We start from the raw sequence: 22,295 nt of genomic DNA on the forward strand, positions 1-22,295 counted from the left end.
CAGATCTGGGTTTAAGGCTTACAAAAGGATACCAAAATACAGGTGGATTTCTCCAAGTTTTTTTTGGTTTCTGAATGACGTTTGCAGGATTCTATTTGTGAAAGGCACATCTGAAAGGAAAAGGAGATATTAATTGCTGTTTCAAGACCGTTTCCCATTGTTTGAAAATCTTGACTGGTACAACAACCTCTACAACATTTTAAGCAGGCCTTTGCTTCTTTATCTCCAGTGTTTCCATAACCTCTCAAGTGCCATTTTTTCATCTACTCAGCCAGTTTTCACATATTATCCCCAAACTGACAATATTTGTCATAGTAATGTTTTATTGTTTTAAGTACTTTGAGTTTGCTGTCTGCATTTGGAAAGCATATCAGCTTACTAAATGAAAACATAGAGGTATTCTCTCTTTTATAAAGTGACATTTTGCAGTGAGTAGAACTGTGAAGTGCCTTTTTTATGTTGTTTTTTTCTCAATTATTGCTAGAGGCTTTCAAAAAGGTAGCATCTAAATGACAATTGATGAGAGCACTTTCAGAACTGATTATGCTGTCACAGTGGGACTACACTGATGTGTACCTGCTATATTTAGTGGAGTTGCTCCCAGTTTATACTAGCACAGCTGAGAATATTCAGAGAAATAAAGGCTGTGAAAACCTTAGAAATATGTCATCTTATGTCTTTGCCGGTTTAGACCTCACTTTTCACTTCGTCTGGATTTTGCTTTGAATCTCAACAGTTCATTAAGTCCTGGGTGTCAGTGAAGTAAAAATTTGGAAAATCTGTTAATGAGCTACTGTTGGGGAAGGCATCTTAAGATGATGGATATATTACTGAATTTTACTGAAGTAATAGTGAAGAAGATTTAGGAGGCTTATATAAAGGTACGAGGTGATTTTATAGAAGTAAAGGAGACTAGCTGGAATCATGAAAGATGGTCCTGTTGGCCTTGCAAAGGCAGACAGTCTTGTCATTGCTCCTTCCATGGGAAGGGGAAGGATAACCCCACCACCTCCCCCCCACCCTACTTGCAAATATCGTGAGGCATGATAAATTGAGGCTCCATAACCTAAACTGTGACCACATCTCTACCATTTCTATTCTAAATATTTATGGCAAGCTTAATTCTCTCTTTCTTTTTTGCATGTATTATTTAAGCTTTATTTCAGCTTGCTGGAACTGTTTTTTTTTTTGTGCTTTATAAAAATTATTTTTATTTTAAGCTTTGAATCCCTTTTAAAAGGATCCTGATCATAGCACTACCCTTCTCTCAATCAGGCAATATATGCACTTTCTCTGATGAAGGCCATGACTGTGATAGATATCAGACCCTTGATGAGGTATCTGAAATGACTTCAGCAGCCACCCCACTCATCCCCCTTCAGTGACCTCTCTTAAGTCAATAGGTTTTGTAATGCTTCCTATGAAATGATTATTTAAGATAAATTCATGCAAAACCAAACTGAAACGCACAACTCTTTGAAGACTAAGACACATCTCTATCTCCCCAAAACTTGCCAGTGTTGAAGGCCTTTCTTTCCACCCTCCCACCTTCCTTCTTGAGATAGTTTTGTCTGTAGTATTCAATATTTGCTCCTCTCTACGTAGCAACTGAGGCATAGCATCACCAGCTATTAAATAAATAGGTCTGGAAGGGACTTTGAGGAGTAATCGTGTCCACAGTCCTTGCCTAAAGGCAGGCCTGGCTCTACCAAATAATCCCTAACTTGCATCTGTCACATCTGCTCTTAGAAAACAAGTGATGGATATTCCACAACCTCCCTAGGCAACCTTTTCCACTTTTCCTTATTACTAGATTAAGCTGTCTCTAGTACCTACCCTTGCTCTCTCTTGGTGCAATCAAAATGCATTACTTCTTGTCCTATCTCCAAAGAACATAAGAACAATCTATTTTCTCCATTTTTGCTTCTCTCTTCCAGGTACTTGAAGGCTCTTAATATCTCCGCTTAGGTTTTTTGCTACACTTATCAACTTCAATCTTTCCGAGTAGGTCGTGTTTCCTGGATCCTCATATTTTTGTTTCTCTCCAATTGCTCTACATCTTTTCTGAAGCCTGGTGCCCTGAACTGATTGCTATCCTGCAGCAGAGGCATTATCGGCATCAAATATAGCAGAAAGATTATTTTATGTGTTTTAGTAACAGTTCCTCTGTATGGCTTACTGGAGTTCACTGGAGCCAATGTAAACTTCATCAGTCTTGTAAGCCAGAGTTTCTACCGAGCACAAGTGTGAGCAGAAGGCACTTTCTTTGATGGACTACTCGAACCAGCAATGACCATGAACATAGGTGCCATCTGAATATATACTAAAGTCTTGCAACCAGATCAAAGAAGTGGGGACCTAGTGTAGCATGCACTGTGCAGACAGTCGGTCTGTGTTTTCAATCTGTTTGGATTTATGGAATATAGACAAGTTAAGAGATCCTAACCTGTCCCAGAAAAAAAAACAGACCGATAGCCTATTTAAGATGTAGATTTGACAGGTACTGAAGGAAGTAAGGAAGTTATCCAAAATGAAAGCAACTGGAGTCATCCGAGTCTGAAATTGCTGAAGTGTGTGGGGAGTGTTAGAGAGTGTGACACAAGTGCTCTGGTTTTAGCAAGCCAGAAACAGCAATGGAACAAAAACCTGTGATGTGGGATGCTGGACTAATTCTGGGGTGATTAATAAAACCAACAGCATTCTTCACTTACATGCATTAGAGAAATGAGCCAAATGTTTAGCCACTTACTGTGGATGAGATAGTTTGTCCAGAGAACATTCAGGAGCTACCATCTAACCTGGACGAATGCCCAAAGGAGAACGTTAATTTTTCAGATGTTTTAAATTAAGAACTATGTCTGGAAGTAACTTTTCACTTAACAATGAAACCTCATTTTAATCCAATGCCTGTCCATTGTAAGCAAAGCTACCACCAATCATGCTTCTCTTAATGCAGTGCTGACTTTACAAGTTGCATATGGTTTGTAAATGAGGGAATAAATAGGATACCAAGTGCTCTGTGCAATTTTACCACAAGACATCTGGATCTGAGATCCTCCCAGCAGGCAAGCTGCTAATGACCTCAAATGTTTCCTTCAAAGAGAATGACTTGGTTGGGCCTCTGTATTCTTTAAAGATCTAGAGGAAGTTCAAATGGGGAAAAGGCCTAGGTTTATTTTTAGTCATGGACAAAGCTTCTTTCAAAATAATACACAACTCAGTCTTGTAAAGTAACCTGCTTCTTGGTGCTATGTAGTCTTGAAGTACTCGTGCTTTCTTGCCTCTTAGAAATAATGATACTTCTATTGAAACAGCAATGTTTCAGCATGGCAGCCATGAATACTCCTGTTTTATTGATTCTCTTTTGGGTAAGGATATGTGTCAATAAGGGAAAGCATAGTTTGTGTGACTTTGCTTCAAGGATTAGTTTTTATCAGCCTAGGGGCTGAGGAGGAATAGGGCATGGTAGAGAGATAAGGACATTGTGGAAGATCCTACCCCCTGGTTCAACTGAGTTGTGCTGAATTCAGCAGATCCTGTTTGGCTGCTCTTCAGGACCATCCCTTACTAGTTTGGCTTTCAGTCTTGAGGCATTGGTTTGGTTTCCTATCTCTGCCCTAGCAGGACTGGCAACATGGAGAAGTCACTGGCAATGATTTAAGCCAGCTTTCTGCTGCTCCAATAGAAAGTAAGGCAGATGGTGTAAAAGCATTGGGGACCCGTGTAGCTATGGCTTTCCCCAGCCTGGTTCCTTGGAGTCTGAACAGCCTATCTGTGCCTTAATCATTCAGCACAGCTTCCTTCGAGGACTGGCACAGCAGCCCACAGCATTCACAGAGAAGCAGTCTACAGGATCCTACAGCCCCAGGGTTTCTCTAAGCACTGAAATGCTGTGGGCTTTCCCCAGTCTTTGCTCCATCGCGTGGGAGCTGTTGCTAAATGCATCACTGTAGTCCTCTGCTGGCCCTATCTGATTAGTCTGTAGACTACCTTTTAACTTTTTTTAACCACAAGAGGGGTGTTTGCCTTTAAGCCCAGTCCACACAAATGTGCATAAACAAAGTACATCTTTTCCCGGAAAGCAAGGCCCCAGGATGGAGGATGTTGATGTTGGAATGATTTCCTAGTCAAACTGTTTTCCTGCCCTGATTCCTCTCTGGGGTCCAGGGCATGATATGCACACAGCGGTAGGGGCAGAGAGAAGGGGGAAAAAGCCTTCAAATCTTCGTACTTCAAGATGATAAGTTTTGTCTAGTAACTGACTGAAGAAACCGAGCTTCCTTCAGTTCTCCTCATGGAGAGCCTTCCTTCCTTGGGGGAATCACCGCAGACCCATGCTGTCGCCAGATCACACCCACGCACCTCAAGAAAAGCACAAGTCCTCGACGCTAGCAGACTCCATGCGGCTCCTTTTCCCTGTCTTGCACTGCTCAGCATCTGGGTGAGCAGGGACTCCTCACCCCTCAACAGTTGTCCGTACAGTGGCACTAGACGAGTGTCCCATGGCACCCTTAAACCCGAACGACCACTATAGTTTGGGCATTGGCAGTGAGAGCCTCTAAAAAGTCAGCATAAATATGATGAGGCTCTTTTAGCTGATGGTGAGACAGGGACATGGCTGGGGATCCCTCCCAGAGCTGGCACCAACTAGTCTGAAATTCCAGCTTTCCTTTCCCCTCTCTGCAGAATTGCATGGTTATGACCAAGGGGGCCTGCTGGAAGGGCAGAAGGGCAAAAATTGCTTGGGAAAGGTGTATATTTGTACTCGGACTGCCATTTTCAGGCTTGTCTACTTGCAATTGCCGTTGTTCTTTTTGAAGTGGCTTTGCACAGCAGATGTCCCCAAGTAGGTATCCTCTCGTCTTTCCTCTGATGGAAATGGTTTTGAGGCAAACAGCATTAGTTTGGCTACAGGGCTTTTGATCTGTGGAGAGAAGTAAAAAATCCCTATGTGACAAGCAATATTTCTCTAACATCAGGCAGTTTGGCAGTGACACATCTGGGAATGTTCCCTCCTTCCCCAGAGTCTGTCTGGGCATCTGCCAGCTGATGGCCCAATGTTAGAGCAGATTTACTGACTAGTCAGAATTTCACATCTCTTGCCTGGACTAAGGCAAACAAAGCAAAATACGGCCAGAAATAGGTGTGTGAGGCCCTATGAAAATCCTCATTCAGATGCAGTGGTGATTTAACCTGGGGGCAGAAAGTTACTGCAATTTTGACTTAATCAGCAAATCCTGTAAATAACAACACAGCACAACTGGCAGTGAGATGGCACCAAGCGTGCTCCCTGTGCAAAGCCCCATGATGATCCCCTTGGCATCACTTGGTCGGGCCAAAAAATGACAGAGGGGATTCCCCCATGGGGGAGGCAGGAGCGAGGTGGCAGAGCAGCTCTTTGCTAACCCTGCCCAGCCCTGGGATGTGGTTTAAAGCAGTCCAGCAGCAAATGTGAAACAGGAAAGCAGCTAACAAGATAAGGTCGCTTCCACACCCTATTTTTATGTATGCCCAGATCATCTGCAGCGCTCCCAGGTTCAAAGCCAGAGCTGACAGGAGCAGCCAGGAGGCCCAGTGACTTCAGTGGAGTCACATCTCGTCCCAGCGTTGCTCATCTTGCTATTCCACTCCATGACAGACTGGTATGGGTGTAACTTCCCCTCTGTTTTCCTTTCTCTCTGTAGGTTTGCATACAACTGACGCAGATTTGGCGATGATAAAAAATGGGTAGTGCACCCCCTGTGCAGCCACACTGGGGAAGTGGACCACCGGTAGCTGACAGGCAGAAGTGCGGGCTGGCAAGCTGGAAGGAGGCCTCCCATGGCAGAGCCAGAAAGTGTTGCTAAGCTTGTTTCAGGAGTATCTGCAAGTATCTTTCCATATTTATATTCTACCGTGAAAGATTGGGCTGAACCTTTAGCCTTCCACCTCTCCTACCTGAGCCATGCTTTCTTCATCTCTCTTCTCCTTGGGATTGTTATTCAGAACAGTGTCAGTCTAAGCAGGCTCTTACCTAGATGAAACAGTTTCACTTGCTGCAAGATGGGGGAAAAAAGCAGCAATTTTAGACCCACTGGGAGGGGTCCAATAGCCTCTATTCAAGGATGTGAATACATCCCTCATATTCAATTAAAGGGCTGTCATTCTCATATAAGAGTGTCAGGAGAGTATTAAAATTATTATAAATATACATTTAAAGTTATTTACTGCTGCCATACCACACCTCTTCAGATTAGTTTTGAAGAAATGGCTAGAAGGCAAAATTGACCTTAAAATGTTGCTTGGATATATTCACAGAGACCAGGGCAGGGTTCGCAGACCCTGAGGCTCGTGGGCGGGGGACAGCTCACATCTGTGTGCCCACACTCTTGTCCTCTCCAAAACAGGATGTCCCCGTCCAGCCTTCTGCAGGGAAGTGCCCTCGGCACCTGCGCTCCCCTGAGCTGTCCCCCGGCATTGGCTGCACCAAAGCCTGGGGCTGCTCCTTCTCCCTCGGCATGGCTTCTTAGGCTAGTTTCTAGAGATCACATTAACACCTCTAAACTGATCTTTACAGCTTCGTAACCAGCAGCGCCGCTTGGAAACGGTTTCCGATGGGTCAGTTTTCCTTTGAAGCAGATTGTTTCCACTTGCGAAATATAACATCAAAGTAGGTTTTGATCCCCGCAAATGGAGGAGGATGTTTGTCACTCTCAGCAGGACCCCTGCAGCCGACAGACGAAAAGAGAAGAAAACAGAGCCACACACCCCCATCAAAACAGGCTGTGATAATAAACATCACTGTCATAGCCGGTGAGAGGTAAGAGCTAGGAAGGGCTAGGAAACACAGGAAGCTGACAGCTGAGATCAGCTTTTCAGATAGATGCTTTTGTCTGATGTCACTTGGAATGATTTTAGCTGGCCTTGGCTCCCCCCCTGTCGGGGTTGCCAAGCTCAAAACCTGGAGGGTTCAAGTGTCAGGAAAAATTCAGGCTCCTGCAGATGGTAACAGGCTTTTCAGCCCTTCGGGTGAGGCAAGAGGGTATTGCAGGCTGTGCACAGTGCCCTTTACGGGCAGGGCCACTTTCACCAACATTACCTCTGTGTGCATGAGTGGCAATGAGAAGCTTGATCCAGATAAATATGGAAAACGCTTCATCGTCCTGAGGCTTTTCCAGAAAATTCTGTTAAATTGAACTTTGAAGCTCAGAATGTCAAAAAGAAATGTATGTGATCACTGGAATTAGAAGGGGGCAGGTGGTTTCTGCTCTTCTTTGAATAATCCTGTGTTGCTAATGAGGCTGTCCCTGGCAGGACTGGCAGGACTTCTGCATCTGGATCGGATGGAGTGAGGAAATGCAGGGGCACGCTGAACATGTAGCCACTTCCTGTTGGAGCTTTTTATGCTGTTTTTTGGAGAGGATGGCATAGACTGGCTCAAGGCTGAGTTTTCCTATTTTGCTGCTAGTATAGACCAGTTGTGCCTCGCTGGAGATGACCGGGACCAAAAAGGTAGGAAAAGCTCTCAGCTTGACCGTGGCAATACCCCAGGAGCTCTCACCACCTGAAAGCAGCCCCTTGCGTCAAAACTCTCCTAGTCCCAGCTGGGAGTACGCCCAGGTGTCCCAGGCCCTCTCCCATGGGTGAGGTGGGCCTAGGAAGGCTGGCGCTTTCAACCCTACCTTCAGTCTACCAAACTGTAGCGTCTCATACCCCCATTTAGTAGGTCTTTCAGCTCTTCTCTCTATTTGCTGTATCTCTTATGGCACAATTTCTCTTATGAAGAAGCTCCCACTGCGACCTGCTGTATAAATCCAGTATTTAGGAATAACCTCTCATGTTTATTTGAAAGCATCACCAGAGAAGGGAAGAGCTCTGATTTGGGATGTAGGAAGTCAGCCTGGGAGGCTGGTAAACTCTGGGTTCACTATAAACTACACTGCTGAAGAAGATGTTGCAATGATGTAGTATGCAGCAAACTAACCAGCTGAAATACAGTGGTTAGATAAGTCAGTTTCCAGACAGATGTAATACGACTGTAAGTTTTACAAATGACACCTAGAAGAAACAGTGATGGGCTTGTCAGGAAAACAGGTGGATACTAGATGTAGAAAAATGCATGACAAAGACTGTTTGTCTGTTTGAACAACCCTGGCAATGGAAGTCTCCAAATCATCCCTCTGAGGGGGAGCCCAAATTCTACAGTGCTGGAATTGTACAGTACAAATATGATTAAACCATTTTCTGAATTTATGGTGCACCTCTATAACTGTGATGGAAGTTGGTACAGGTCTGATGAAAGCTTTATTTAACACCACACATGCTGCTAAGATCAGATTGCAAGCCAAAGGCCTGCTTTCTGATGTGATCTTGCTGACTAAGAATGAAGTGAATTTGAGTGGAAACCAACAAAAGGATTTAGTTTAGAGAATGCTTTTTTTTTATAGCAGAATTGCTTTCATGCTCTGTATTCATACTTCAAATTAGACCTGTATAAACCCCATGAGTCTGATGTTATTCAGATTTCTTGCACTATCTTTTGGTTTTCGAAAAGAACAGTTTCACTTTGGGAAACTTCTATACTCTGCAGTCCGTGTGCTTGCTTTCAGTATTGAAAAATTTTATTTTAAACATATAGTTCTTTATTCATGCTACTAGAAATACCTGAAATGATTGAATATGAGATCATTTAAAAAGTCTTCTTTTATGTTCTGTGTTTGGTTCTCAGCTTGGAGACTGAAAGGCAATTTTTCGTTTGGGCAGTTTTGCTGTTGGGTTCTTAGTGCTGCATTGTTTGTGTTGTGGATATTACACAGTAATGTAATATTTATTTGTCTAAAGCCAGCTGTTTGTACTGGAACAGAACCCAACAAATCTTACAAAACATTTCTATTTAACTTCAAGTTTTGGCAAAAAAAAAAAAAAAAAAAAAAGTCCATCTGTAAACTGACAATAGCCTTTTAAGTGTTACAGTAAATGGTCCAGATAGATAATTACTGAAAGTACTTTTCTAGTGAAAAAGAAACTTCTCTTGTGGCCTGCCCGCTGGATTAGCAGGCAGGCAGATGCAGCTGGGCTGCAGGCAAAACTCAAACTGGTGCCTGCACAAGCAGCGCAGGGCCTCGCCTGCCCGATGCAGTCCCCGCAGTCCAGGCACGGGGCTGGGAGCGTGGCGGGGAGGAGGCTGGGAGCCATGCAGCCTCCTGCATGTGTCTACCCTGAGCTTGGTAGGGGGCCGGCTCTCCAAGTCTGTCTGATGGTGGCGATGTCCTGCCCAACCCCGGGGTCGTTGCTGGAGCATCTGCCGAGATGGATGAGTCTAACATGGTGCCTAACCCTACAGCATGCTCTGGGCCCTCGATTATAGGCACATTAGGATCTCCTCCCTGGTCACACGCTCCATTTATTTTCTTTTCCATGCCAACTTCTATCCTAGCCTTCACTGTAGCTTTTTCTGCTTCCTCTTCTTCCACTTAGGCTCCTGCCCAGGCAAGACATGGTTTGAAAGAATATTCAAGTCAAATCATTCACAGTTCAAGTGAAAAAAGTTTGTCCAGCTGTATATGAGTGTTCCTGAACACCACAAGAAATAAACTGCTGTTTTTCCTGAGTATTTTCAAGTAACTGCTGCTGAGAACATTGTTGCAAGGAACATCCTATTGCCCTGTTTGAAATCTAGGCTTTTCAATAAAGATCTTTGAGAAAGATTTCCTGAACACATAACCAGCACACGCAGATATGTCTGAGGCTTTGATGTTACTGGAGAGGCATGTGAGAAGAAGAAGCAAAGGAGAACCAACAGCCCTATGCTACCAATACGGGAGTCCCAGCTGCTCAGCTAGGCAATGGGAAGTGTGTCTGAACAGCTTTGCACACTTTAAAACCACCAAACACATAATATGCTCTCACCACATGGCAGCCTGTGTATTATTTCTGATGGCCTGTGGTCACTGCTGAGGCTTACCGAGACTGTGCTGGTGCAGGCAGCCATCGTCGCATCTCTGGCTTGGGCTGACTGTTGTCTGGCGTCACACGAGTTCAGTTTTTGGCTTGGGTGCTGCTAACTGGAAGTTGCAGAACGTCGCCCTTCTGACAGACAGAAACTTCTCCTAAACACAGCCCTGGCTGCTTTACAACCATTTGTTCTTATTGCAAAATATCTCTCTGCTTAAATCTCTCTACCCTCTCCCTGATGCTTACCCCCACCCAATGTATTTATAGAGAGCAGTCATAGCCTCTCTCAGCCTAAGCAAAGGCTGTTTAAACTTTGCTACACTACTGTTGTTTAAGCCTTGACAAGCTGTATCTAATAAAAATACGACCTATTGTCTCCACGTCTAGATCTCACGTCAGCATGCAAAACCAAATGTAAATAAAGGAGAGGTCTCACTGCTTAATGCAGGTAATCAGAGGAAGGTGCTGCCATTCTGTTAATGTTTTTGACCTTTTGTTTAAGCCTTGTTTTTGGATTTTCCACTGCCTTTTCCTTTCGTATGCCTTGTCTATGGACGGAACATGTTAGCAGTCAGGTCTGGTAGCATTTTTTCCACTCTGTCTGGGACTCTGCAGCTCTCAGGTGTCACCTCTCCTGGTGATTGCTTCAGAGATCCTCTCAAAAGTGTTGCTAAATTTTGAGACATCTCCATGTTAGGAAAGATATGGTGATGTTGCTGCTCAATGTCCTTTCCATTTCACCACCCCGTTAGTGCTCACTAACTCATTACAACATGCAACCATTCTCTTTCTGACCAGCATGGATCCCAGCCAGATGATTTCCCATCAAATACTCTTTTTGCTGTTGCTTCACTTTTTGATTCTTTTTAGTGGATGTAGCACATAAGATTACTACAAAAGCATCAGTACGATTTCCCAGACTATTTCTGTAGCTTCATTATTTGGATCTAGCAATATTTATATGGAGTTCGTTTTGAATACACACAGTTTAGAGCCTGAGTTTTTGGCAGTTATGTTCTACATCTGGGTCATCAGCTCATTGTTAAATTTTGGAGAACTGCTCCTCTGTCACATTTTAAACACTGGTTTTGGTTAGGGATGGGCAGGCCAATTTATTTCAAGTAAGAATAGATCTGAATCATCATTCTTCACACAAAATCAGAGGGGAAATAGACAAAAACGTGGGAATAGGATAGAATTTTTGCCTCCTGGCTGCAGAGAAAGTTTCATTTAGGGGATTCACTCTGTTCCTCTTCAGATGTCAGTCAGGGAAATTGTTCCTTCAACCTGCCGTCCTCTGTTTTGGCTGAAAGGAGACAGACAGCAAAATCTCATTCTGAAGAGAGGTTAGCTTGCTTTCCCTTGTCAAGTCAAACAGGTTTATATGTTTCTGTGGAGCTCATGGAACAAACAACAGGTGGATCTAAAAAAGCACTCTGGAAAATCCCTACAGTTTAGGCACTGGGAAACGAAACTGGAATGCACTAGAGCCACCCCTCCCTTGCTAGCGTAGTTTGTGCACAGCTAGTCCCCGAGGAAAGCAGGGAGGGGGCAGATAGAGGCAGCATGGGAGGAAACCCTGGGAAGGGAGAGAAGGTCCTGCGAATTTAGGCAAACTGCACAAAAGTTGGAACTTTATATGTTGTCCATATTCGGTCCCAAATTTGTGGCTCTCTCAAATTTCTAGGGTTCTGCAAAGAGTTCGCTTTAAATATAGATGGGCATTTGCATGCTTGTTATAAAGATCAGTGGGAACAGGGAGGTGGCCATCTAAAAATGGGACGTGACGACTTTTCACATAGTTGCTAAATGAAAATGTGACAGCATAGTGCAAGGTGTTAAATTACATAGTTGTCTTTGAGGAAAGTCCCAATTCCCATTCTAAAAAATGCAGTCTGTATCTCTTTACCTTACTACCCATACTTAGGTCTGCTACAGATGCAATGGGGACCAATCTCCAAAAAGGACTGAACTTTTTTTTTTGTTGTTTTTTTTTAAAGCACAACTTTCCAAAGGAGCTTGCGGTTGGATCAGATTTCATTTTCAGCCATTGATGTCTAAATCTTCCACATCTAAAAATGAAAATCAAAACTGAATTAGGAAGCCAGGATTTTGGAAAACAGTTAGGGTTGATTAGAAAGGAAAGAAGCCTATTCCTTTGCCACTATACTTATAGAAATCGCCTTGCGTCTTGTTTGATTTTGATATTTTACAGGGAGAGGATGTTTCCCTGCTGGGAAATCCCTGGGTGTTTTGCGAGGAAAAGGCGAAGGAGAATGGAGGCTGCCGCACTGTTGTGAAGCGCTGCTGCTTGGTCGGAGGGAAGCTGCGACGAAAACTTGGATTTAGCAGTTGATATGGAGAGGAGGAGCCTTCTCCTGCTTGTGCTCCTTGTGGGAGCTCCTTGCCTGGCTGCGCAGAGAGCCGGCTCTGGGATGGGAAGGCAGCCTGCCCGCCCTCACTCCCCGCTCGCAGGTGTAGAAACGGGATTGCCGCTGCTGTGAGCCAGCCAGCTGGCCCAGCTCCTAGCTGAACTGCAATGGCCCTTTGGCATCAAAGAAAAAGACCCATCCCAAAACCTATCCCTCTAATCCGAGAGTTTTAGCCCTCTCCTGTAGGAAACTTGTTTGGCAGTGTTTGCTCTAGCAGTGACTTGTTCTGGAGCAAATCGTGAGAGAGGTTTCCTGGGCCTGAGCAATGCAAGAACAGGAGGCTTCCTAGACGCGATCTTTGCTGCCATGAAAAGCATCCTCCTCATCTCACCAGACACAGGCTTCTCCTTTCCACCCGTTGGGCTTGGTGAGGTTTCAGCCCAGGTTCCTGCTTGTGCACCACCAGCGGCTCGGCCCTCCTTCACCGACTTGCCTGCTTCTCCCTCAGGTGCCTCCCTGCTGCTTCTCATGGAGTCCGTCACCCGCTGCAAAGCTCCCTTTGTGATGCTCAGAGACGTTGCCTACCCCGATGGAAAAATCCATAAGCAACTACCTCTCCAAACCCTGCTTCTTTGATTTTACCATGACCCTCCCCAGCTCAACACATGTGCCTCTAGTCCAGAAGGCGATTCACACTTTTATCAACAACAAGGGTTAGGAGCCTATAAATCTAGGCTGAGACTAGGAGGCTATAAATCTAGACCTGGGACTTTGCCATGTGCCAGCCCGGCTCTGCTCCCTGCCCCTGCGCCAGGCCGCGTCCCTGCCCTCCCCGCAGTCCCTCCCTCCCCTTCCTCTGCTGGGGGCCCGAGGCAGCTTGCGGCTCCCCGTGCCATCCTGCCTGGACCCCAGCCTACTGCTGAGGGGCTCAGCAGTGTAATGAGTTATTTAATGAGAACGAAAAACAGTGTTTAATGAGCAGGGAGACGAAGAGCTGTCCCCACATGGCGAGAGGTGAGGCTGGCGACTGCCAGCGGCTGCAGAGAGGGCTGTGCGAGTGATCGCAGGCAAACGTGCTCGGTTCTGCTGCCACCTTGTCCTCTCCTCCCGGCTGTTTTTTTCGCCCATCAGGTGCTGCCACCCCCCAGCTCAGCGTGCTCAAGACCCATGGCTGCCCTGGTGGCAGTCGCTCGCGTGTGGGCTCAATCCTTCCATGAGTTTCTCCTCTTCTGCGACATGCCAAAGCACCGCTGCGTGCAGGGCATCTTTGCGCAGTCAGTGAATTTCTCTCTGAAGAAACAGGCTTTTCTGTAAAATCAGCTAAATCACTTTCAAGGATAATTTTGGTGTGTTGCTCGTGGTATTTTTTGCTTTAATTAGTTTTATTTTTTTGCTAACAGTTCTCCTGTAAGCACCCTTAAAGCTCCGCATGAAAGGAACACCAGTAACCTCATGTTATTCTCGTCGTACAGTGCTGCTCCTGGGAATGATCCACAATCCTGTGGCTTCAATGCAGCTCGGCTATGATTTCTTTCTCCTTGAGTCACAGGGTCGGTTACTGGATCAGTCATGGGACTTCAGGACACACCAGTGGCTGGATTTTGTTTTTCTTTCACAATAACCTCAGCTGCTACCTCTTCTCCTTCAGTGGCCTCCTGCAAGTTTTCACAAAATCTGGAGTATTTGCAGTGTTCACATGCAACCATCAGGTTGATGTTCAGGTTCCTGGGAAGCATCCACTCGATGTGGATGTCACCAAGTTCTGTACCCACAGATCCATTTCCATGGTAACTAAAGTGCTTCAGTGAGAGGGGAAAAATCAGAGGAATTTAAAAGATGAAGACTAGCACTTGAATAGAGTAAGTGGAATAAACAAAATAAATGCACAGTGGTTTGCAACACTGCACAGGGTTTATTATGTGTTTTTCAGGACGACTTGCATCACTTGTGAATGGTTCCATTCCTCGCGAGACATGTAGTCACCCCACATCTTAGCAATGCAAAGCAAAACCGTACCTCATGCTATTACACACACACAAATCACATGTCAGTTTATATTTATTCACACACTCATGAACACATGGAGGCAAGAGGAAAATGAGCTTTTATTGGTTATTTCAAAGAGACTTGTCATACTGATATTTTATGAGCTACACTGAAAGAAACATGAGTTCTTCTGATGCTCGCTCCTCCTTCCAGCTGAAACAATGGAAGATGTCAAACAATGGTAAGGAACAAGACTCAGACAGGGCCATATTAGAGCCTTCTAATTTGTCCCATGCTGTCACAAATGCCACCATCAGTGGGTAAAAAATTATGTTGCTGCTAACTTAGTCAGCCTTAGACACGCTGGAGACAGTTACTACCACTGATCCATATATGCCTGAGCTGTTGGGAGGACCAGCTTTAAGGGATCTGATGAAGTCCAGAAGTGTATATTCTTCAGCCGTGTGAGAACTCAGGAAACAGATAAGTTGGTCAGAAATGTATCTTAAATTCATTTATGACATGAATCCAGAATCTAGCACATTGCAGATTGTATGACATTACATATATTCCACTGGAAAACCAATGTTTCAGAACATTAAATCTGCATGAATAATCATTCAGAAGTCAGGAGCCATCAGTAAAAGAAAAGCATATGAAAATTTGCATTTTTGTGTTTGCACCAGTAATGTGGTAGCTTGACTGGCTGCATGTATATCTCACTGTCTTATCCTAGGACTCAATAGCTAGTTAGAGCCAAAACCACACAGCACAAGATTCATGTCAGCCAAGTTTAGCTGCATGAAGATAGTTGTCTAAGTGAGTCCTCTAGGCTCTGTTTTTAATTAGTGGATAATAACAAATGTCTTCACTTGGTGACTCACTCCATCTATTTTAGGATGCCCATTGGAGGTTCCTGTTTCTGTTCCTTTGCTAAGGAGGGAGACTAGGTGACTGTAGTTTAAATTTAAGTAACTATAGTTTGGTGAGCTGAATCCCACCTTGAGAAGCATATCTGGTAAAGGTAAGGAGGTGATAGCTCTACACATAAAAGACAGGTCTGGCTTTCTAGGCCTTATCCCAATGCATAAAATGGGCTAGGGTCCATAGATTGTCCCTGAGAGGTGCGTGTGGGTGCATGCTGCACCAGTTTGGTGGTATGGAAAATCACAGGATGGTGTCCATGACACAGCACCACTTGGTTTGCGGGTATAGGTGTAGCCAGAGGGTCTGAAGCGGTACCCTGTTACACGGAGAGGCGCAGTGACTGTTGTGACATTATGGCTGACAGATAAGGAAATGACTAAGAAATCTGCTGTAACTTGGGCAGCATAAATGACGGGTATGACGGAAAAGAAAATATTCCACCCGGGTGATGAAGATTTGCAGCCTTGTACAGAGGGCCGGCTATCCTGGTTAGACTAACAGCCAGACTGCTGTGTTTTTGATGATATGCTCAGAAACAGAACAGAGCTTGAGGTTCAGTTTAGCTGTCAGCTACTTCTTGCCTCAGTGGCCGAAACAGGTAGGAACAGTAATTGGGTAAAATGGGTAAAATTAAAACATAATTTCCTGCCTGCGAGATCCTTCTCCTGCAACAACATTTAGAAGGAAGAATCAAAACCACCAAAGGAAAGAAAAGATGAGGAGGAAGCAGCAGGTCTGGGGATCCCCAAAGTGCTCTCCAGATGCCGTGCTGTGTTCCCCTGGCAGGTCTGTCCTTCAGGCACAAGGATGGAGCAGCTGAGCAGCAGTTTTTCTTTTTCAGTTGAGACTTCAGTAGCTTTGAACCCTACACAGGAAGGCAGATAAGCAAAAGGGATAGAAGAAAGCTAACTGCCAAGATGCGAACACCCTGAAGAGTGCATGGGATGTGTGAAAGGTGCAAAGTCCATCTAGCACTGTTCTCTGATAGTAGGAGTGATTGCCTAGGAAAAGCAGAGCGGAGCCCGCAGGCTGCTACCTCGCGGCAGCTTGGACTTTAATGCGCTTTGCCCTATGATAAAGAAATTACACAGATTACAGCTGAATATGGAAAATATGATTCATCCAGTCTCCAGAGCGCTGGTTCCTCCGTTCATCATGCCTGAAAATTGCAGATCCCTATATGTAACCACACTGCTGCTAAAACGGCTGACATTAGGCTAATGCTGTAAATTGTGTTGAGTCTCTTGGGAACTATCTATTAGGCTCCAACTCCTTCTGATCTGTCTACATTTTTCTAAACAAAGATGACAGAATCCTGTACATGTTAATACTCATATGACACAGAGTTAAAGTTTTTTAAGGGCTTTGCATTTAAAAGGATACGCTGGGGTTCTCTTTTTTCTTTTCTTGGTGGAAGGGTTTCTCGTGCTATGTTAGCTCCCCCTGGTGCCTGCCTGCCTTGCCATTGCTGTAGGAGAGAATAAGGTATTTTCTCCCTCCTCTTGCTTTGGCCTGCCATTTCCTTCCAGTGCTGGAAATGGTGGTGAAATAACGATGCCTGCATTGCTCTCGCCGAGAAACCCAGACATGCTGCTTTTCTTTGGTGAAAATAAGGTATCATGTTTCATGGCCTAAGTGCTTTCAAGAGCAGATGAAGCCTAGCGGCTGTGCAAGGGAAACTATGACTTGCTCCAGTTGCGAAGATGAAAGTAATGACCCACTTGCAAAGGTGTTAGATTAAAGTTTCCTGTAGTAACATCATTGTGGTTAAGCCTCTATTCAAAAGGAGAATGCTGAAGTTACTGCTCAGCTTGCTCCCAGAAAGTATGTAATTGAAAGTACTAATTATTTTATTGACGATGCAGGAGTCGCATCCCAAGCATCTGTATAACTCCAGCTGTAGCTCTGGCATAACCTGCTCATCAGCCGTTTTAGTGCTGTGAAAATGGGCCATTGTTGTTTCTTATCCACCAGCAGTTTTGATTTACAACAGCCGTGTGAACTGGGAGACTGCAGCAGAAATGCTGCAGGGCTTTGTGTCCCTCACTGGAGTCAGAGAGACAGCATTAACTGCCATAAGGGAGCCAAAGAAGAGCTGAGAAATTAGATCAGATTTGAAAAGGTGGAAGCTACAATATCTGAAAATTTTCATTCACATCTGATTCACCTGGTTTTGCTGTCACAGGAGCCTCAGGATCCATCAAGGATGCAGAGCTTTTAGGTTTCTATAACACCATCATTTTACATGGTACTGTAAGAAATAAGTAGCTCATTGTTCAGGTACGAGGGGACAGGCCTGTGTGACAGCGGTAATCAAGTTATGGAAAATTAATTGTATTCCTGCCTGTCAGCTGAGCTGTTGCAACTGCCTGGGCCTGGGCCCTTAGCCTTCCCCAATACAAGGTAAAGTTGTATTAAGCTTCAGTGAGAGTGGATTAACCAACAGGTGTACCTTGCCTTTGGGCAGTCGAGGGCTTAACCTGCCACCCCGGATGTTCATACAGCAAAAAGATACAGAAATACAAGATATTACTGCAGTTTCCTTCCTATGTTCTTGTCCAAGCCATGCACTGTCAGCTCTGTACTGGGACCGATTAGCCCCACGACTGGAGCAAAGTGCGGACCAGAGGGATGATCCCGACCCATCTCAATACAGTGCCCAGGGATGAAGCTTGAACTGCTGCAGGGGCGGCACGAGCGAATCCAGGGGCCATGCACTGGAGAACATGTGCCCATGTTGTCCTCTGCTTGTGTGCAACCAAAGGTGTTAAACAGGGACAGGGAGGTGACAATAAAAGGTGGGGAATGGGTCCCAGGCTCCTGAGAAGGGTACGTCCTCTGTGAATTTTGTGTGCAACAGGCACAGTAGCCCACAGGAGAGGCAATGACTCCTAAAGCCACTGTTTCTCTTTTCACACCCAACCATGTGTCCATGCCCCAAGTCCCAGAAGAGCAAGTGAGAAGAAAGATGACAGTCTAGAGGTTTGTACATTTTGCCTGTCTTCAGAAGACTGAACTCTCTTTTCTAGTTCTACCTCAGCCTTCTCAAATGTCCTTGGGGAAACTGCTTAAAGGCACATTTTTCAGGGCAATGCATTGGAAATGTCCATTGATACAACTTCTATGTGTATCTGGGAATTAGTTCCTAGAAGCCGGTCCATGAGAAGGTATTTTAAGATATGTTTGCAGGTGGGACCTGGAAGAGCTTCCCAGCCCAGTCATGACAATGTCTGGACATTGGCAATCCCTTTCTGCTCTTTGTGATCTGGTTTCCACCAGAAGGAAACTTTCATGTTGGCAGTGAGGGACAGCTTGCTCCACTCAGCTCTTCACCATCTGGACCAGCCCCCAGCTTAGCCTTACTGTGCTGAGGCTAAATACCTACTGATGCTGCTGGTACAGCTGGACCATAAAATGAGGTCCTTCTCAGGCACTTAGGAACAGGTTAGAAGAAACTGCTCATAAGAAAGCAGAGAGTGAGCCCTGGAGACATAAAATATCTTGGTTACAGTCTAGTTTGGGTGTTAAAATGCATGCAGGGATTAACACTTCCACACTGCCCACCCATGCTCAAAATGTCAGCCTAGTAAAGTTTATAAAAGTTTATGCAAATATTGAAAGTGGAAAATTAATGAAAGATTATTGGAAATAGAGACATTGAATAAATAGGAGAGTTTTATAACTAGTTACTGTTATTTTGACCTTTCAATATGTTCTGCTAAGTTTTATTATGAGGCAATATTATGTTCGGAACGAAGGTGTGTGACCTGTGAGGTAGTGTTCAGTGGGGAAGATTGCATAAGCAGTGAGCAACTGGCTAGGCCGCTCTTCCACATGGGGTAGGATGTATTAAATAAAATTGTATTCATCTGGTTTCCTAGCTCACACTGCTCTCCACAGCCACATGTGCAGGGCAACCTAGAGGCTTTGTGTTCATGTACTTGTTTTGAAGGGCTAACGTGTCCTCTTCTTAAAGCACATGAGTTCTTCTCTCCTTTAAATAGGAAAAAATTGGGAAAGCAATCAATGATGTTCTTGCCAAACGACAGCATTAGGACAGATAACCCTTTTAGCCTCTGAACTCAATTTTTTTTCCTGTATTTAGACAAAGTATTACTCTTGTCCTTACAGGTAGTGTCTCCTACTGACTGTGCTTCTTGGCTATGGCTCTGCATCTGGTTTTCTCAGTGGAGGTGAAACACGTTTAGGGCTCTCCTCTCCCGGTGGCAGCATTTCAGGTGGCACCTTCAGTGTCACCCTGCATCCATCAGAGCGACCATCAGGCCCTACAATTTTGCTTGTAGTTGGCTGGTTTCCATTTTTGGGGCACCTGACCTGCACAGCTCTGTGGGTATCTCTTAGGCCTTATTGTTACAGTCTCTTATGAAAACCATCCGTCTTTCTGATATTTAAACAGAAAATCCCTGTCTTCTTCCATCTCTCAGACTCTGTTCACTTTGTCCAAATCAGCAGTTTTGGGTATTAGAAACTGACGTCAGCCTCCTCTTTATGAATAGTTATTTAGATCTCTGAATTTCTTGGACAAGTTTCAGATATTCGGTAAACCAAGTTGAGGCTTTTGCTATTGTTTGCTTTAGCTAGTACTAGCTTAGTTTTTCATATGATTTTTAAAAATAAGTTTAGCAAACACTGAAAATAGAAGACTGCCCTGCAGCCTTCAGAACTCTTCAGACTTACATTACAGTCTATTATCCACAAGACGTTCATCACAAATATGATGTTCAAGAGAACAAAGTAGGGTCTTGGGATGATATGTCCCCTGCTGATGACTAGGAGGTTGTTTATTTGTGTCACCTTAATTAAACCACAAAATCCAAACCAGCAAGGCTGATATCGAATACTCAGTATGAGTGGGAAGGTGGTTTTCTCTGGGTACAAGCAGATCCCTTGCCTGTTGCTGGGATATCATGAACTGTCATAGATTCCTAGTAGTCCTGTCCATGCACCACTGCTGCTACTATTGCCTCCATTTGTGCATGGCTGTGAGACCAGGGAAGCTCTGGCATGGGCACACACTTGCCTATGTTTTATGGGTCTTTATTGGAAATCTCTGGGCTCATTTTCTTTGCAGCACTCATTTCTCTGCTTACAGTATTATTACTGTTCTTTGGAGTCCAGCTATTTTTTAGCAAAAGATTCTGATAGTAGAAGCAATGTGTCCATTTTTGTGCAGGCCGTCCTGACTTTCCTGGATCTTTGAAAAGATTAATCTGTTTCTCTTACTGCTGTATTTCATTTCCTAATGGCTGTGTTCCTTGACTGGTAGAAAATAATAAATTACTTGTAGTTTTAGAAAAGATGCTCCTAGTTAGCTATGGGCTGCTTCTTGTGGGCTAAAACTCAGTAAGGAAAGGAGAAAGAAATACAGCCATTTTATGAGTAAATACTGTAGCCACTGGTTCGTGCCAACATGTTTGTACCAACTGCATCAGGTTCTTCAAGTTATGTTCCTCTTTTGCACTTTGTCCACCTGCAGAGTTGCTCAAAATAGTATTTGCTATAGGAATTTCTCTTCTGGGCTTATACTTCATTTTCAAATTGACCTTTAAGATCCTGCACTTGCACCTTTAAAATCTTCACTTTGGTCTTGATTGTGCACAAATTCGCGAGATGCAACATTCTTGCTAGTTTTGCAGCTTGTTTGGGCCAGATACATTGATATCCTGCAACAGTGGCAATTTTTTTTCTGTAGGAGGCTGTTTTGTCTCTTCTGATCTTTGTCCAACCAGAGTGCTCTCTAGTAATAGCACTGCTAATGAAACCTCTTCTGGGAATATGGTTATGTGGCGATATTTCAGTTTTTCTTTGAAAGTGATGGTGTCCATTATGTACTGTAAGTTCTTGCCCCGATGTCCATCTGATCAACTTGTAATAATCTTTACAGATGACCAAGCTTTTAATTTTTTCTAGTACTTTGAGAGGAGGGAAATGATACTTTTATGTACTTCATTTTATTATTATTCCTTTTCCTATAGATGTCTCCGTGCTGCATTTATACTTGTGCAAGTTGTTGTGCCCCAGTTTTAGGTTACACTCCCTATTGCTTGTGAGTGGTATTCATAGTTTTCCTTATGCTTCTCTCTGATTTAACCATGTGTTAGACTGCCAGGACTGATGACACGACTTCTGTCTGCTCCTGTGTTTTGACATGTACCTTTTTCTGGAGCATTTCTTGGGCAGCTGTTATGACAAAGAATATTCTCTTCAAATGACATCTTTCAAACTGGATATTGAAAACAGGCATCTGGCAACTCTTTGTCCACTCTGTAGCGGATACAATAGTCAGTGTGCAGTTGCTGAGGAAAGCTTTTTGTGCAGAGGTGTTTTTCTTAGGAAACAATAGGATCAAAATAGCTCATGCTCTGTGCTTCCCTGAACTTGCCATGAGAGACCTGTACCCTGTGGTGGATTTCCTTGCCTTTTTACCCAATACCCTTTAGATAATGAGTTTGTTTTTAGATTGCAGACTATTTATCTGCTTCAGATGCTGTAAAGATCAGCTCCATTAGCTCCATTAGCTCCTTCCAGTTAGCTCATTTCTCGACAGTGTTTCCCATTTAAAGTCTGTAGGTAACATATTTCTTGCCCTGTTCTGCACGAAGGCAGTAGTACGTAAATTTCTTTCATCTAATATGAAAAATTGTCTTGATTTAGCCTTCAGAGAAATGCAGATTCGCACAGGGCAGGCTTGCTAGCTGGGGCTTTCATTAACAAAGCTTCTCGGCACTTTCCCCTCAGCAGCTCTGCTCAAACAGAAATACATCAAATGAGTGACCAAGATGTAGTACCTGATCACCTGTGCCTCTGCTAAATGGCATGATTTACCAGTCATTTGGCTGCACATGAATCCAATACAGAGAGGATATTGATCTAGTGAGATTAGGCAGAGACTCTGGAGGTGCTGGGTTGGCCACTACCATCCCCTTGGGCGACCCATTAAATATCACTTTTTTTGGCCCCTGCATATGGGGCACGGGGTACTTCCTTATTGCTCCTACTTTCTTGCATAATTGTAATCAAAACCTTGTGGGCAGGGAACACATGCCCAGCTGGGGC

The 22,295-nt window shown here is 44.3% G+C and overlaps 1 protein-coding gene across 1 annotated transcript in view; it reads left to right on the top strand.

The window, feature by feature from the left end:
• Positions 1 to 7,473: 7,473 nt before the first annotated feature.
• CCN6 (cellular communication network factor 6) overlaps positions 7,474 to 22,295 on the top strand; it is a 51,560-nt gene continuing 36,738 nt past the window's right edge. Inside the window, exon 1 of the mRNA XM_064508100.1 lies at positions 7,474 to 7,622. Within this exon, the coding sequence (XP_064364170.1) occupies positions 7,474 to 7,622 (149 nt within the window). The remainder of the gene's footprint in view (positions 7,623 to 22,295) is intronic.

This window comes from Dromaius novaehollandiae, chromosome 3 (assembly GCF_036370855.1).
Source record: "Dromaius novaehollandiae isolate bDroNov1 chromosome 3, bDroNov1.hap1, whole genome shotgun sequence".
Classification (NCBI taxonomy): domain Eukaryota; kingdom Metazoa; phylum Chordata; class Aves; order Casuariiformes; family Dromaiidae; genus Dromaius; species Dromaius novaehollandiae.